This window comes from Amblyomma americanum, chromosome 2 (assembly GCF_052857255.1).
Source record: "Amblyomma americanum isolate KBUSLIRL-KWMA chromosome 2, ASM5285725v1, whole genome shotgun sequence".
Lineage (NCBI taxonomy): Eukaryota > Metazoa > Arthropoda > Arachnida > Ixodida > Ixodidae > Amblyomma > Amblyomma americanum.
Genome location: NC_135498.1, coordinates 11746167 through 11761112, shown reverse-complemented (window position 1 = coordinate 11761112; position 14946 = coordinate 11746167). Strand labels below are relative to the sequence as shown.

The 14946-nt window shown below is 42.4% G+C and overlaps 1 protein-coding gene across 1 annotated transcript; it reads right to left on the bottom strand.

Moving 5' to 3' along the window:
- Positions 1-1436: 1436 nt before the first annotated feature.
- Positions 1437-14186, bottom strand: CstF50 (cleavage stimulation factor subunit 1 Cst50). The gene is made up of 13 exons (XM_077653111.1): positions 13935-14186; positions 12909-13036; positions 12105-12182; positions 10401-10493; positions 9956-9996; positions 9327-9449; positions 9110-9232; positions 8761-8836; positions 8359-8438; positions 5895-6050; positions 4533-4677; positions 3907-3987; positions 1437-1699 (listed from the first exon to the last, which is right to left on the bottom strand). Exons 1-13 carry the CDS (start codon positions 13991-13993, stop codon positions 1584-1586), a joined length of 1299 nt encoding a protein of 432 aa, XP_077509237.1. The 5' UTR covers positions 13994-14186; the 3' UTR covers positions 1437-1583.
- Positions 14187-14946: the final 760 nt, after the last annotated feature.

Sequence of the window (14946 nt, the reverse complement as noted above, 5' to 3'; positions counted from 1 at the left end):
TTCAAGCATGCATCTGAGTGAGATGCTTATTCCTCATGCTTTCACGTGCACTTTTTCTTTGGTGGTGGGGCTGAAATCCTCCGATAAAGTGAAGCTTGATGACGCAGTGCTCACATCCGATCTTATTAAGGCGGAGCCTTGAGCTCCAGGAAAATAGCTGAAGCCAGCCAGGCTCGCTTATGTTTTCACACTAAATGGGCAAGGGAAGGTGCCATAGCCACGTAGAAATGGAGCCTAGTCTGGCTCCAGAAAAATGCTAGCACTCAGCTCATCCAGTCTCAATACACATAATGTTCAAATTACACACCTTGCTACGTAGAAAATGATTTTGATGTGCCAGAAGCATTACCTTCAATGACAAAAGTGTAGTTCTATGTGATGAACTGCTTCTCAAAGTGGCATTCATATGCAATGTGGAGTGTGATGCCTTCTTGGCAGCCTGATGCAGAGCAAACTCACATTTTCTAAGCAAGCAGATACCCTGGCACAAAGGCAACAAAAATGTAGGTCTCTTCCTCGCCAATTTGAAGCAGTCTTTATAGATTTTTGTCTACATTTTTAACATAAAGCACTGGGCCCGTATCAAATTGCACTGCAAGAGAGCCGACAGGCACAGAAGAAAATAAAGCAGCTCTTGTCTTGTACCTTTACCGCTTCATTGCCAAATAGTAACATCTGCTTTACCCAGCGTCTAGTGAGAGCCAACACAATCAGCAACTCTGTCAGCCAAAACTGAGATCAGATGCAATCGCGACGAGTACCAGACAGTCCACACAGAACCAACAGGTGGAGGACAGTGGTACCATTTTTGTCATCATAAAATGGAGACGTAGGGAACCACACTTTCTTTCTTGCCAGTCAGCACACCAACTCATCTAGCCACCGTAACCAATGGGAGAGGTCTTTGCTCCTACAGTGGATTGAGCCTTGCTGCTGATTACGATAAAAAAATTGAGATCACTGCGGCACCCGCATTAGAGGAATGCGTAAGCATAGACGCCTCCTCACCCCTCTTTGCCTAAATTATTCAAGTTCCACCATTGGCATTTTGAGTTGTTAAACTTGGCACCACACTTCATTTTCAAATTTGGCACCACGTTTCGCTCCGTCCACACTTCCGGTTTTTCAAATTTCCCGCCACTTTTGCTCCGGCTTCACCCATTGTTTGGACATTTTTGGCTCTAAATAACCAACTAATTACCACACATGCACCTCATGACTTCACTGCGAGATTTTTTGATACTCTATCTAATGCAACCATTCTTTTTCTTATAACTCAATTGGTTCGAACGTTATCGTGATGACACAAAACCACAAACATAGCCATACATTGCTTACGCATTAATAGTGCAGGAATACGCGGATGCTATTTGTATCTTCACTTCGATTCATACCTCTGTTACATTACAAAACTTACATGACAGAACAACACAATGTAGGAAAACACACTTTATTAACACCCCATAGTGTGCAATTTTTCATGTATCTTGGAGATGAATGAAATCCATTAGTACACCCTGTGATGACAACAAATTCATGACAAGCATCATGGGTTGATTCGAGTGACAACAAACATCGCATGTTCAGTCAACAGCCTCAACGCGACGGTACCAAAATCGAGCTCTGAAGTCATCACTGCAAGTCAAGAAGGCTGGGCCCGTTGGTGAGTGAACCAAATGACGAACTGTGTTGTTGTGGCCTGCATGAAAAGTAGCGAAATGTAAGTCTGATGATATGAAGGCTCCAAATCTGCAATAGGTTAATTAATGTATCACTAGTCACAAGTTCAACAGGAGCAGTCAACTGGTGGAGGGTGAAGAACAGTGCCTAGTGTGAGGTATTCCTCGTGCCTCTCCTAGATGCATAAGTTACATAAGTCTGGTACTGAGACATCATCTAGCCAATAGTGCACACTAGTATTACGTGCTTGTGTGTGGCATGCGTCTCTGACGCCTTCTGTTCTACGGTTTAATGCATTAACAATTGCTTACCTCCCTGTCCAGCCAAAAGAAACCCAAGTAAGGCATCATGCTCTTATCTCTGTGCTTGCAGAATGGAACCAGTTACTGTTCACACCATGTGGGATCATGACATGATCTGTCAGTCTTAGGCATTTCAATTAGTCCCAAAGTGTTTCAAGTGCACTGGCAAAGGCTTTGGACGTGCTAAAGCAGATGCCCTGGTCACTGCCACACATAAAACTGAAGGCAACCTATCAGAAACTGTGAGCCCCAATTATTCAACAACCCTTGAGATTTGAAAGATTGTTGCGCAAGGAAGTCTACCGAATATTCACAAGAAGAAGGTAGTTGAACTGGCGATATCTTATCCTGTTATATTTACAACCACGCTGTGTGCGGGCTGTCCTGTGGCCACATAGCTCGCCTATGTGCAGGTGCATCAGGTGCACATGTTTGGCTAAACTGCCATTTCCATGCTTTCTTAATGGGCTAGTTCTGCCTGAGCAAATTACAATCGTGTTTGAAACCTGGGTAGCCTTGGATACTCAAACCTTGGATACAGCACTCACCACCAGTCATGTCCAGCCACCTAATAATGTCATCCCAGGCTTTCCCAACCCTCCCCACCCTGCAACCGCCCCAACCGTCAAGCCTGAATGTTCACCCATCATGCCAGACCACTTGCTGCGACTTACACCCTTCCCATGGCAAAGAACTGATGCAGGTCAAAAAGCACTGCAACCACGTATATCGCCATTTGAGCGGCCAACTGCATACCAACACTAGTGAAGAAACAGTGCTGTCATCTGTAGGTTGATCTCACAGCCAAGACCGTTTTGTTGGTGAAGAAACATCGACACGCCCTCTTCCCCGCCAGCATAGCATAGTCAGAACACACATCCTCTGAACTGTAGCAAGCACATGCAGAACACTTTCACTACCACTTATTCATGCTTGCTGCTGTATGTGCATGCACAGACACACAGACACACACACCAGTTAAGCACGCCTCTGCCACATTAGACTCGGCCGGTGGTGCTACATGTCGGCAGCCTTGACACCAACCAGTCCTGACATTCAACAACGGCCACTCCAAGAGCTCATAACAATTGTGCGCTGCAAAGCACATCACATGAGGCATGGCAGCACAGAACTGCTTTGCACTATGTGTAGTAGATAGCACCACGTGCATTTTCAGATATACTAATGGTACCCTGCAAATCCACTATGTTCTGCTCTCTCTGGACCAGGTACAGACACCAATATGACGTGAAGAATAACGTGAAAAACATCATATTTGAAACTACTTTCTCAACGTAACCGTAGCTGGATATAATTACAGTGAATTCTCGTTAATCCACTTTAACCTGAATTTCCAGTTTAATCAAATCGACGAGCTGGTCCTGTCAATACTGAATGTATTAAGGGGGCAGACAGCTCTTTAAAAAGATTTTTTTATTAATGAAGTCACAATTATGCAATCTTCAGGGAACATGTATTTTTGTATGCTGATTCTAAATATATCTCTTAATTTCAAGTAAAATAAGTCCTTGTGCACTTATGTAATATGTTGTGTAATTTTTGTGGAGAACTTATAAGAAATTCTGCTGCAGGGAACTTGCTGTAATGCATTCCATTGGTTTGTTTTGACTTCAGGGAGCACTACAAACGTAAAAGTACAATCCTGCCTATCACTAAAGTTGAGCTTACAGAGACAGGCATACCAACTTTTCCTCCCATTAAGGGTTGCTCTTCATAACTCAGCATAAATCTAACTAATTTTCAGTCCCCTTGGAGTTCGAACTATCAGGATTCAACGGCATTTCAAGGTAGCTACTGATTTCCGCACTAAGGTCAGGCATAGTCTCCAGGTTGCAAACAGCTTATGATAACAGTTCCTGTAAAATAAGTATCAACACGTCGCCAGCAATGAGTGGCGCCTTACCCAGTGAAAGGAGCCGCTGTCGCTCAGCATTTCTAGAGTCCCAGCTGCACAGACTGGTTGTCTTTTCGTCAGGAAAGAGAACTGCATGAGGAGTAAATAAATATCTGTACATGTACATACTGCTCGCCCCGTAAGGCCTATCAATACGAGCACGTTATTATAGCTCATTACTTTTCAACAAAGTAATCAAAAGGCTCACTTAGGCTGGGCACCATCACACTTCAAGTAACTCTACATAGCTGCCCAGTGATATGGCTCATTCTAGCCAGCTTAGGCCATCCCATATTAGCTATCACATCTTGCTGCTTATCTGGGCACTGAAGTCAGTGCAATAGAATACTGCACTTGAAAATGTTTAAGGTAAACAATCATACACAATTCACTTGAAAGCATGAACAATGCATACACTACCAAGCACATGCTTTTGTCTTACAAACTGCCTAATGCATTATAACATCCATTTTTGGAAAAGCCTGTCATGGCTTCACTGGTTTTCCAGGCACCTGTTTCAGTTTTAAAAGTATAACAAAAGCAGTAGCTGTACGTTTTGCGAACACATTTTCGTGAGGCATTACACATAACCTCAGGTGTGTGTGATGCCACACACACACAACCATGTGGCTCACCGTAGTCCTCAGTGTGGTTGAAGATGCCCTGTGCCCTGTGGACTTGCTTGCCAGTAGCTCCGGCTCCCGTGTATGCAATGAGGCACCGAGACATGGACAGCTCCCAGAGCTTCACAATGGAGTCCTTGCCACTTGAAAGAACATACTGTAAGAAATGGCCAGTGTTGCCGGAATAACACCAATGAAAAGCTGTGCAGGCCTGTACACTTAACAGAGGCAAGCAACAATGAAACAAAACATCAAATACACAAATGAGAAATAACCATTAAAGGCATCAGAGCTTTCTTTTTTTTTTGTGTGTGTCAGAAGTTTTTGACTCCAGCTGTATGTATCCCCTAGTCATATACTCACCATGAGACACGAAGGGCCTATTAAATACGTGCTCTCTGAGGTCATAACAAGGATGCTAGCTTTCAGCATAAGCAGGTCAATTAAATATATGAGGGAAGATGTAATACCACATACAAATAATTAAAAAAAACACGGGAAAATTCAACTCGGAAAGCAAAAACCAGAAGATTTTTGTGCTATGAGGGCCAAAAAACTGCACTATTTGTCTTTGTAAGAGTGACAACAAATTGACGAGTTTGTTTTCAAAACTGAAGACAAACTTGCCACATATGACTTGTGATGACCACTTTTTGTGAGTGAGAACTATTACAACCATTATTAGATTAACTAAAATATTCCCATTTTTACATTCTCTTTGCACTTTCTTGTGTTTTATTATTTCGTGATGGCACCATGCTCAATTTAAAAGCACATTTTATCCCTGTGACAGCCAAGCAATGAAGGCATCGAGTAAATGTTGTGAAGTTCCAGCATTTCATTGCTGCTGGCCTCCTACACTGAACAAAACGCAGAAGAACTAGCAGATTTAGAAGGTAAAATAGAATACCTGGAGAAGAAGTTAGGCTAATTTTTGAATGTGTAAGGATAAAAATGTGCACATACTTGGGCACATAATATAAATCAAGAGCACTGACCAAAATGATTCCATCACATACTGATGGAGCAGTATGACCATTTTGAAAGTTTTTAAGCTTTGACAGTAAGGTTAGTGCTTGCAACGAGGAACTCTTACCTTCCTGCATCTCCGACAGCTGACACTTCCAATTTGCTTTCATAATGTTTGTGCAATGCCATGAGAAGTTGTTAATCTTTTGAAACACAAAGCTATTATTGTCATTCCTCCCACCTGCATCGTATGTGATACACTAGTCTTTAAAGGATTAAGATTACAGGATTAGACACACAGTAGAGACTATGTGTAGGCAGAGTGAGAAATGTTAGTCCTCGACTAGAATGCATTCAAACACGCAGCAAATACTGTAGCATGGAAAGTGGTGAACTATTACTCACTTTCCCATTCCGAGAGAAGACCACAGAGCAGACTTCATTGCCATCATGCGCTTGGGGAAATGTACAAATGCACTTGTTGCTCACACCATCCCAGAGTTTCAGGTCACCATCTTTGGATGCCGTCACGTACACCTTTCCAGAGTTGTTGTAGCGGATCTGCTCCCACAGGTGAGAAATAAAGGCACAAATACAGGAGTGAGTGTCCTGCTAATTGTCACATCACTCCTTTTCACATACATATAAAATATTTTCAGTAACAAAAATTATGACTTTTAGTATATCACATTCCAGTAATCTGTTGCCATGCACGAGCAGGTTCTTGTGTATAGATCATTCCACACTGTGCACCCGTTATTTCTTATTCTATTTCTCCACCTGATCTTCTGCAAGATGACTCAATTCATCATCATAGCAAACAACTTACCTTAATGTATGAGGCCACTTTGAAAACGTAATATTTTTTAAATTCAATTTTTTAAATTTTTGTTTCATCAAAATGCTGATTCATTGCTGAATGGACTGCAATAAATATTGCTCCTAATTAACACAGTTACAAAGATACAGCCAAAGTTGTAAGCCCCTGAGCACCTCACAAAACCAAAACTAAAAGTTTTTTGCAACCAAGTAAAAACCTCATTTTTGCAGTTTGTTATTTTTCTTACTACTTTTTCAACTTCGCCTTATAATAACTATTTCTTAAAATCTACGTAAATTTTTGTCTGTATTTATTAACTAAATTGGTCACAAATGCGACGGAAGACATTAAGAACCCATTGGATGGTTATGTCAGGACACAAACGCTGAAGTACGGTTTGCACAGTACTGTGCATCTTTATTGTGAAGACTTTTAAATTAAACTTTTCCTACCTCAACCGCTAGCTCATTTGCAGTGGCAATGTGCCGAGATCAACGAACTGAAAGCTGCCAGCACCGGGTTACCACTGAAAAGCGGCGATGGAGCCATCCAGGGACCCACGCACTTTGCAACGCTCGCCTCGGCGCATTTCGCATCGTGGCGCTTTCCTCCGCAGAGAACAGATGGCACCACCACTGCGTTTAGACGAAAACGCCCCGTTGGCAGCTTTCGGCTCCTCAATCAGGCATAGGTAATTAGGGGTTTGCATCAAGTGCGGCTGAACAGAAAATACAGTCGTCAAACTTATTATGAGACAAAAGTTACCGCAATACCCAAACTCTGTGCACAGTTTCACAGCAAGGGAGCCAGTGGTTGAGGTGGGAAAATTTTTAAAATCTTCACGACAACGATGCACAATACTTTATGATGGCATGTCTCATTTCAGCAATGGCAACAGAGGTATGCTAGACGTTTTGAACCACACTGGGACCAAACCTGGTCCTCACACACAGAAAGCTTGCCTGACAGGTGAGCAAAAGCGTATCTGGAAATCTTCTCACTCTACTGATGCCGGAAAAAGTGCAAGAAAAAAGTGCACGGCCACACAAGCAAAATCAAGGAAAGGCACGAATAAGGAAGCGCTTGGCTACAAATACGGTTAAACAGTCCTGTACATTGGTTTATAGCATTTGTTGTTATTGCTAACCTTTTTTATCGTTTTCCTCAAAACTCATTTTTTGCCATTCCTTCTCATACGAGCAATCCTAACTTTATCCCTCCACAACATTTTCTGTTGAAACTTCGCACCCTTATTTCTGATATATTAAGCTATGCAATGAACCACAATAAGTAAAATCGTGCACTTTGTTTTCTTACTGCTGCAATTTTTCTCAAAAGATGCCCACAAGAAAACCACTGTTTTTGCCATTCCACTACTACACTTTGACAATTGATGGTGTGATAATTATTTTGGTTCATCCACTGCCGTGGCTCAGCGGTTATGGTGCTCAGCTGGTGACGTGAAAGACACACGGCCCGTGTATTATGCGATGTCAGTGCATGTTAAAGAACCCCAGGTGGCTGAAATTATCTGGATCCTTTAACTACGGCATCCCTCATTGCCAAGAGTTGCTTTGAGATATTAAACCCAACAAAAACCAAGCCAATTATTTTGGTTCATAGCCCAGCTCCCATACTTACAATGACCTGCAATGAACTAAATTAAAATTATGACTGCTGGCATCAGATGCACATTTCTGGTGCATCTTTTAAAAATAAAATAACTTGTTTTCATCTCTTTTAACATAATGAATAGGATAAAACGACATCCCTCTTCAGACAGACAACTAATTACATCTTTTTACCTGCTATTAAAAATTTTTCTAAAAAGTGGCCTCATATATTAACCATAAAAGCAACAACAATCTATGAGAACTGCATACAAGAATCATATGAGCTGCATAATAAGATACTGATGATGTTGCAATTTCATGCGAATATGAATCGAAATCTTCCTCCCTATATACCTCTCTCTCTTTCACATACACACGCATGCTTATTCAGAAAAGAAATTAATGTTCAGCATGAGGAACACTGTAGCCAGCTTACCGCATTTATCGGACCCTTGTGCTGATCTGAAGGCACACTTGACACAAAACACTGGGCAGTGTTGACATCATAGAGCCGTACTGGATCACAAAGCATAAAAGAGAAAGAACCAGCCCAATAAATGAATTATATTTGCTCTTCGATCTAGCACTAAGACCAATGCCAAAATATCGCAGTAATATATTCACACAACGGCTTTTCCTAAACAGCTATCAAGCCAGCAGTTATTCTTGCACAGCAAGCAGAAAGAACTGGCACAACTGCAGTCCTATGCACATGCCTGAAATGGTGCGAGGACTTGCAAAGATCAGATTAAATGTAGGCATAGATTTGATGCTGCACCTCAGGAAAAACAGCAAAATACTATACTAGCTATCGCACAAGGAAGGGAGTGAGACTTACTTGTGGGGTGCTGGGTTCCCACCAGCACGAAGTCGCCAGATGGGTGGAATGCCAAGGTTCGCACCATCTCTGCCTCCTGTAGGTTTGAAACAATTGTGAAATGAATTCAGCCTGGAGTACTACTTCACCATGTGGCTGACTCTGCCATGTGGCTGCATGTCTACGGGGTTTAAGATCACAAAGCTACACCAGGGCTACAAAAGGTACCACAGAGGATGGGGACAGATTAATATCTATCACCTGACCAGGCTCAACATACACCAGCATAACACAGTACATTAAGTATGTCAGGAGCATCCCTGTCGATGCATGACTACAGTACATGCGCAGAGGATGAAATGGAACTTGCATGAATTGTCTTGAAGGCCCGCTTCACAGATGGCTTTGAGTAGTCAAAAAACTTGACAGTGTAGTCCCTGCTGCCAGATGCCAAAACTTGTTCTCGCGGGTGAAATTCGAGGCACGTCACTTCCTGAAATTTAACAAACAGTGTTCAGTTCTGAAGATGCTCCGCAACACGGATGACGGCAGCACAGATGGTGCATTTAAAGCATCAGGAGCCTCACCTCAATATGGTCGTAAAGGGTGCGAATGACAGGATGTGTCTCCATGTTCTGCTGGGCAGACTCCTGTGCAGCCACTTCAGGTGGCATGGCACTTTTTGCCAGCATGCGGTCCACGTCAAGGATCTGTGTCGGATGAGGGGAAAACAGTCAAACATTACCACAGATTTAGGTGCCTGCCTCACTGCTGTTCATTCCATTCCTTGCAGCTAAGACCTCCCGTCAATGAACCATCATTATAAACCTCATGATACCAGAGAAAAAAGGCTCTGCCAATAAGAAGCGTGATTAGAGCACGCTTAAGAAAAAAATGTTAAACAAGTCAGTGCAGCGTACTGAGCTTCTAAGGTGTTGATTTTACGTTGCTCGGGATGCAACCATATGATTTAAAGAAAACAGTTTTCATAACCTCTGATAAATAGACTCTTAAACCCTTTTAAAAGGCAGAAGAGAAAATGCATACAGATCTGTCTGTGATATACAAAAGTGCTCAATAGAACTAATCACTTTTGGTTAGCTACTCACTAATGACAAGGTCTCACTCTTAGCACTACTAACACAGTTAAAAATAACCCCACAGACATTAGTACCAGAGCCCTTGCAGTTCAGGGAAAAATATAAATGCAACTCACCTTGATTGAAGCATCAGCCGAACCTGTCGCAACAAGCTGGCCTAGGAAAGCAAAGAAAAAAACAACCGCAGTTATGGCAACTATTACTGCGCACATACAGAAGCAGGGGTTTACCCAAGAACTAAAATTGGGGGTGTGTCGTAAATTTGTAAGGGGGGGGGGTGTTGAGTGTAGAGGAGAAATGATAGCCATTTTTAATTTTTTATTTCTATCAATGTGTTGCATAGGGGCTAGCAGCATTTATGGCTCCAACACTCATCAGAAAGTTGAAAAAAATTTCCCATTGTGTGTAAAATAAAAGTTGTTACAAGTTAAGAGGGTGCCTTCAGAAAAACAAGGAGGTGTGTATACCCCCCTAGAGGGTGTGTAGGGAAACCAATGTAGACAAGTTATAAACTGATAACTTTCCAAAAAAGGATAAGGACTAAGAAAGACCATTGCTTACCATCTCTGCTGAATGTTCCTGCTCTGCACTGTGCCTTGTGTGATGTAACATAACAGGTCTCGTATAACGCAGGCTCAGGTGCAAGGGAGGCAGCTGGAATAAAGAACAGAGTGGTGCTGTGAAAATAATCAATTTGTTGAAACTACATGCACACATGTGCACACACACACAAATGTAAGCTCATTTGCTGTTTCATAATGTGCTTAATTTGAACATGGCATTTTTCATGTGAGTCAGCTCTCACTTATTGCAATGAGGAACAGTTTATGAACAAAGTATGAATTAGATGTACCTGCGTGACTTCCCCAGCAAGTGTCACGAATGTTTTGCGCATCGAATTGTACTCCTTTTCATTCGTACCACTGAATGGCTGAATGCCACTCTGATTAACATTGTCGGAATCTAAGGCATGAAAACATCTTGTCTAGTCAGGTAATAAATTCATGTAAAAGGTTTAGTGAACAAGGCTTCCACACAGAACAGAGGCTGAAAAGTGTTTTACATTTTAATTTGGACACTTGGTCAGAGTTCCTGCTTTCCTATCCAATAACTTCCACCAACAGCATTCACATGACCACCAAGGAACATTAAAAACATAAAGTGAACAAGAGAGGGGGAAGCCTTGGGGAGCTTGCCAACATTTCAACAAGAGGACTTGTCTTCGTCTGGGTACATTAAGGAAGACAATAAGAACCAGACACGTACACCTTGAGCCAGCAAGTGAAGTTACTATTGTCCACATGTAAATAGAAGCACTATTCGAAGGCCATGAAGTCACACTACCGTAGGAACACCTTTACTCCAGAACACATTTAGTGCCACTGCACATTCTTTCTATACTATTTCATTAGTTCACATTAGCAGCACAGGCAATGCTGGTGCACCAATTATCCACAAATTCATTGGACAATTAGGCTGCAGTCAGCATGCCCCAATGCAATCAATACGACATTACGGTACTCTGGAAAAATATAATTGAAACTCGTTAAAATGAAGTTTAAGGGGACTGATGATTACTTTGTTATAGCTGTAGCTTCATTATAGCCCGTGCTGACTGAGCTTCCAAGGGGAATTATCATTCCTTCGTTATATCCAATATTTTGTCAAACCATTTTGTCATAATGAGGTTCGACTGTATATACATACTTCCATCAGTTAAAACATTTTTTGAAAAATTCTGAAATGCTGTCCCGACCCAAAGCTCACACCTTACCACCTCCTTAAATAAAAACAATTCTAAGCACAATTACGATACTACCCAATGCAAAATTTGAGCACAGCTCTGTTGGTGTCACAGGCTCTGTAGGCTCATTGTTTTGCTTTGCTGGGTCGTCTAGTGACGATATTAGTTCGACAGTAGTATTAGTTTATGAAGACGAGGACGCACAATGCACAGTGCGAGAGTGTGTTGCAGTTTAACATGAGAAGTGATCGGCTGCGGTGATAGCCTAGTGCTCTCTTGCAGTGGCCAGCAAAGCTGACCTGTTCACGGCGCCGTGGGTTCGAATCCCAGTTGCAGCAATGTTTATTTTTGTTTATTTATGGTTTGGCTCCGTTACACCGACGGCAGTGGCCCAACCGACGAACGGATGTTTAAGAGCTGCACTCTAAAAATAACAACCCTGCTAAGTGGCTGAAAAATACAGAATTATGTGCTTCCTACTGCTACAGGGGTGCATGTGATGGCCAGAATAAAAGGCATACCCTCAGTTTCGTACTCCAGGTCGATTCCAGGTCCCATGTAAGGCTGATCTATATTTGTAAGCTTGCTGCCCTTCGACTCTGGCAAAAAGACAAAGAAACAATGAATGATGACTTATGAGAGTCCATAAGTGGACACACACTTTTCAGCACAAATGAACAAATGCTTTGCTCAAAACACTACCAGCCTACATTCATCTTTCACATAGCAGTGCAATAATGCAACAAGCAGAACCAGAGCCATCCACATTTTAAAGCGTGTTTGTCGAAGGTAATGCTTTGCTTCTACAGGCTTTGGTCTGTAATTAGACTGGTACCTTGAAATCAATAGCATCTACCCATAACCAAACTAAATAGCTTGTCATGCACTTCCACTTTCTGACAACTATGTGCATCAAATTGCAAATGGGGACAGAGCTGGCAAAGCATTTTCAGAAAATTTGTGAAGGAAAATGTCATCAAAGGAAGTACCAAGTTATCAGCAGTACACCTCATTCACTGAGTATAGACAAGAGTATAACGCTTCAGTGTGAAGTGAATGGAAAAGGCACAAAAGAAGAGGGGAGTGCCATGAGGAACATAAAAAAAAAATGTGGAGGTGCAGGCTAGTTGCCAGATGACATGGGTGCAAAATAGCACAAAAATCAGCACCTGTAGAGAGAACACCTGTAAGTCTGTCTCATGTATTGTCTAGCCTCTCCACACTAGCTGTTTCTTACGCTGTCCTATGTACTTTTTAAGCAAGAGTTTTAAACACGACCGTGAATGCACTCGCAGGAAACACCCCCTACTCTAGCAGCAACACACCTTGTTCAACTCGCAGACCTGTGCTGACAATGTTAAGCAACCTGTCCGACGGTGGGCAAGCTGGGTGAGCCTTGACCATGTTGGACAAGCTGACTGCCAGTGTCTGGTGGCCATCATAGAACAGCTGGCTGCAAAGCGCACAAAGAAAATACAGTTGTAAGCGCCACGGAGGAGAGCTGATGGTTGTGGCCCACTGGCCAACAGTCGTGCAAGCAAGCTTGAAAAAAACCACAACACCCAAGTCAGAAGAAGCCAAGTAGATCTCCCAAAAACACAAAAGGAATCAATAAGAACCCAACAGATTCTAACTGGCCTTCCTGTTGGTTCCTGTAGCGCTTTTGGAGGTTCTGATAGCTTGTTTTTTTGATTGGCATATCACTCGGCTCTGTTTGATGCATACCGGAGCAGTTACACATGCATAATTTTCTTCGTACAAGTGCCAAGTTCATAAAAGATGGGTACGATACAAAGGGTGACCTCTGAAAATCAAGTTCTATGTGGGCTTCATTCCTGTCATACACGAATACACGCAGTTATTTACTGACAGTAAGCCCTCCTTTCCGTTTCGTTACTTCTAAATAATAAATGGCAGTTACCACCTGTCTCAACTCTTCCAGAATACAAAGATGCACTTGCAGTTAGCACAAACATTACAGGACCTTTTACGTGTGAATATGATGCCGTTGGTGGAAGGTTAGAGGAGGTTCCATCACCTGCTCGCCAGTGCACGGCCCTGCCCGGAGCCACAAGCGCAATGCTGTGTTCAGTTATTTGGATTATTCGATTAAACCAAATAATAACAAAACCAGGAAAACGGTACTTTAGAGGCGGGCGCCTACGGCATGCCGGCGCATACTTGGCACTACGTTCTTCAAAATGCGTGCCGTGCTGGGGTGCTTCAGGTTGTTATTTGGCTAGTTACTGCATCCAACTTCATCAAACGGCGACGCGACGTCAACGAAGAAAAGGCAAATCAGTAAACCCACATTCGCGTGATCAATTTGCCTTGGTACACGGAGTGCTTACCTAATAATGAGCCGGTAGAGTGCCTCCCGGTCCTTGATGTTGGGTGCGTTATTCAGCATACTGAGCTTGACAAACCCCACTTACAAAAACTCAGCACACTACAGACACAAAATGCACTCCGACTCGACAGCGAGTTCAGTTTTTCTTTTTTAAAAAAAAAGCACTCGAGCACAATCCAAAACGCCACGCGACGCCGCCAACTTTTCGATGCTTTCGGCCAGAAACACCACGCCAACCATGCTATAAACACGCAGCCCTAGCAGAAGCAGACAGCACAAGCGGCAGGCGATAGATTACGTTTCTCTCCGCTATAGCGCTGGCAACCAAATATTTAAATTTGGGCACACAAACTAGTTCGTTATTTAATAATGATTAAAAATGGTGTATTTACTACCTTATTTGTTAACTACAATCTTCTTTTTGAAATTTGTAATTTTGTTGCAAATTTTGCTTATTGGTAGGTGTCACGTGTTTGTAAGCGCGCTCATTTGTTGTGTTTCTTTATTTTGCTCGTTTGTCGCGTTTTTTTTTTCACACATAGCAGCACATAGAAACAGGAAAAATCTCAGCATGGGATATGGGCAAGAACCAACAGAACAGGTAACTATTATGTCACTAGAAAGGGTACGAAAAGTTCAATCGACGATTTAATAAGCATTCGCATTTCAACAGTCCCTAACATATAAGCGACACATTTTCCTTTCTGCTATCATGAATTTATTAACAGCGATGCTATTCAAGACGGAGGTTGTTCTGTTAGTCGTGCGCAGCGGTGGCTGTGCTCGCAGGAATGAGGTCATGGATGGATGAATGGATAAAAATGAACCCCTTGAATCGGGCAGTGGTTCAAGCCACCTAGCCATGACTTTTACTCTTGTCTTGATTTTAGCCGCCAATCAGGTAAGCTCCGCTTGGTTACGTCTACCTGCTTAAAATCTACTTTTCCTTCACTGTCCTTCAACCCCAATGCTTTGAATAAATCAGCCCCGCTGCTTTTCACTGTAAGTTGAAA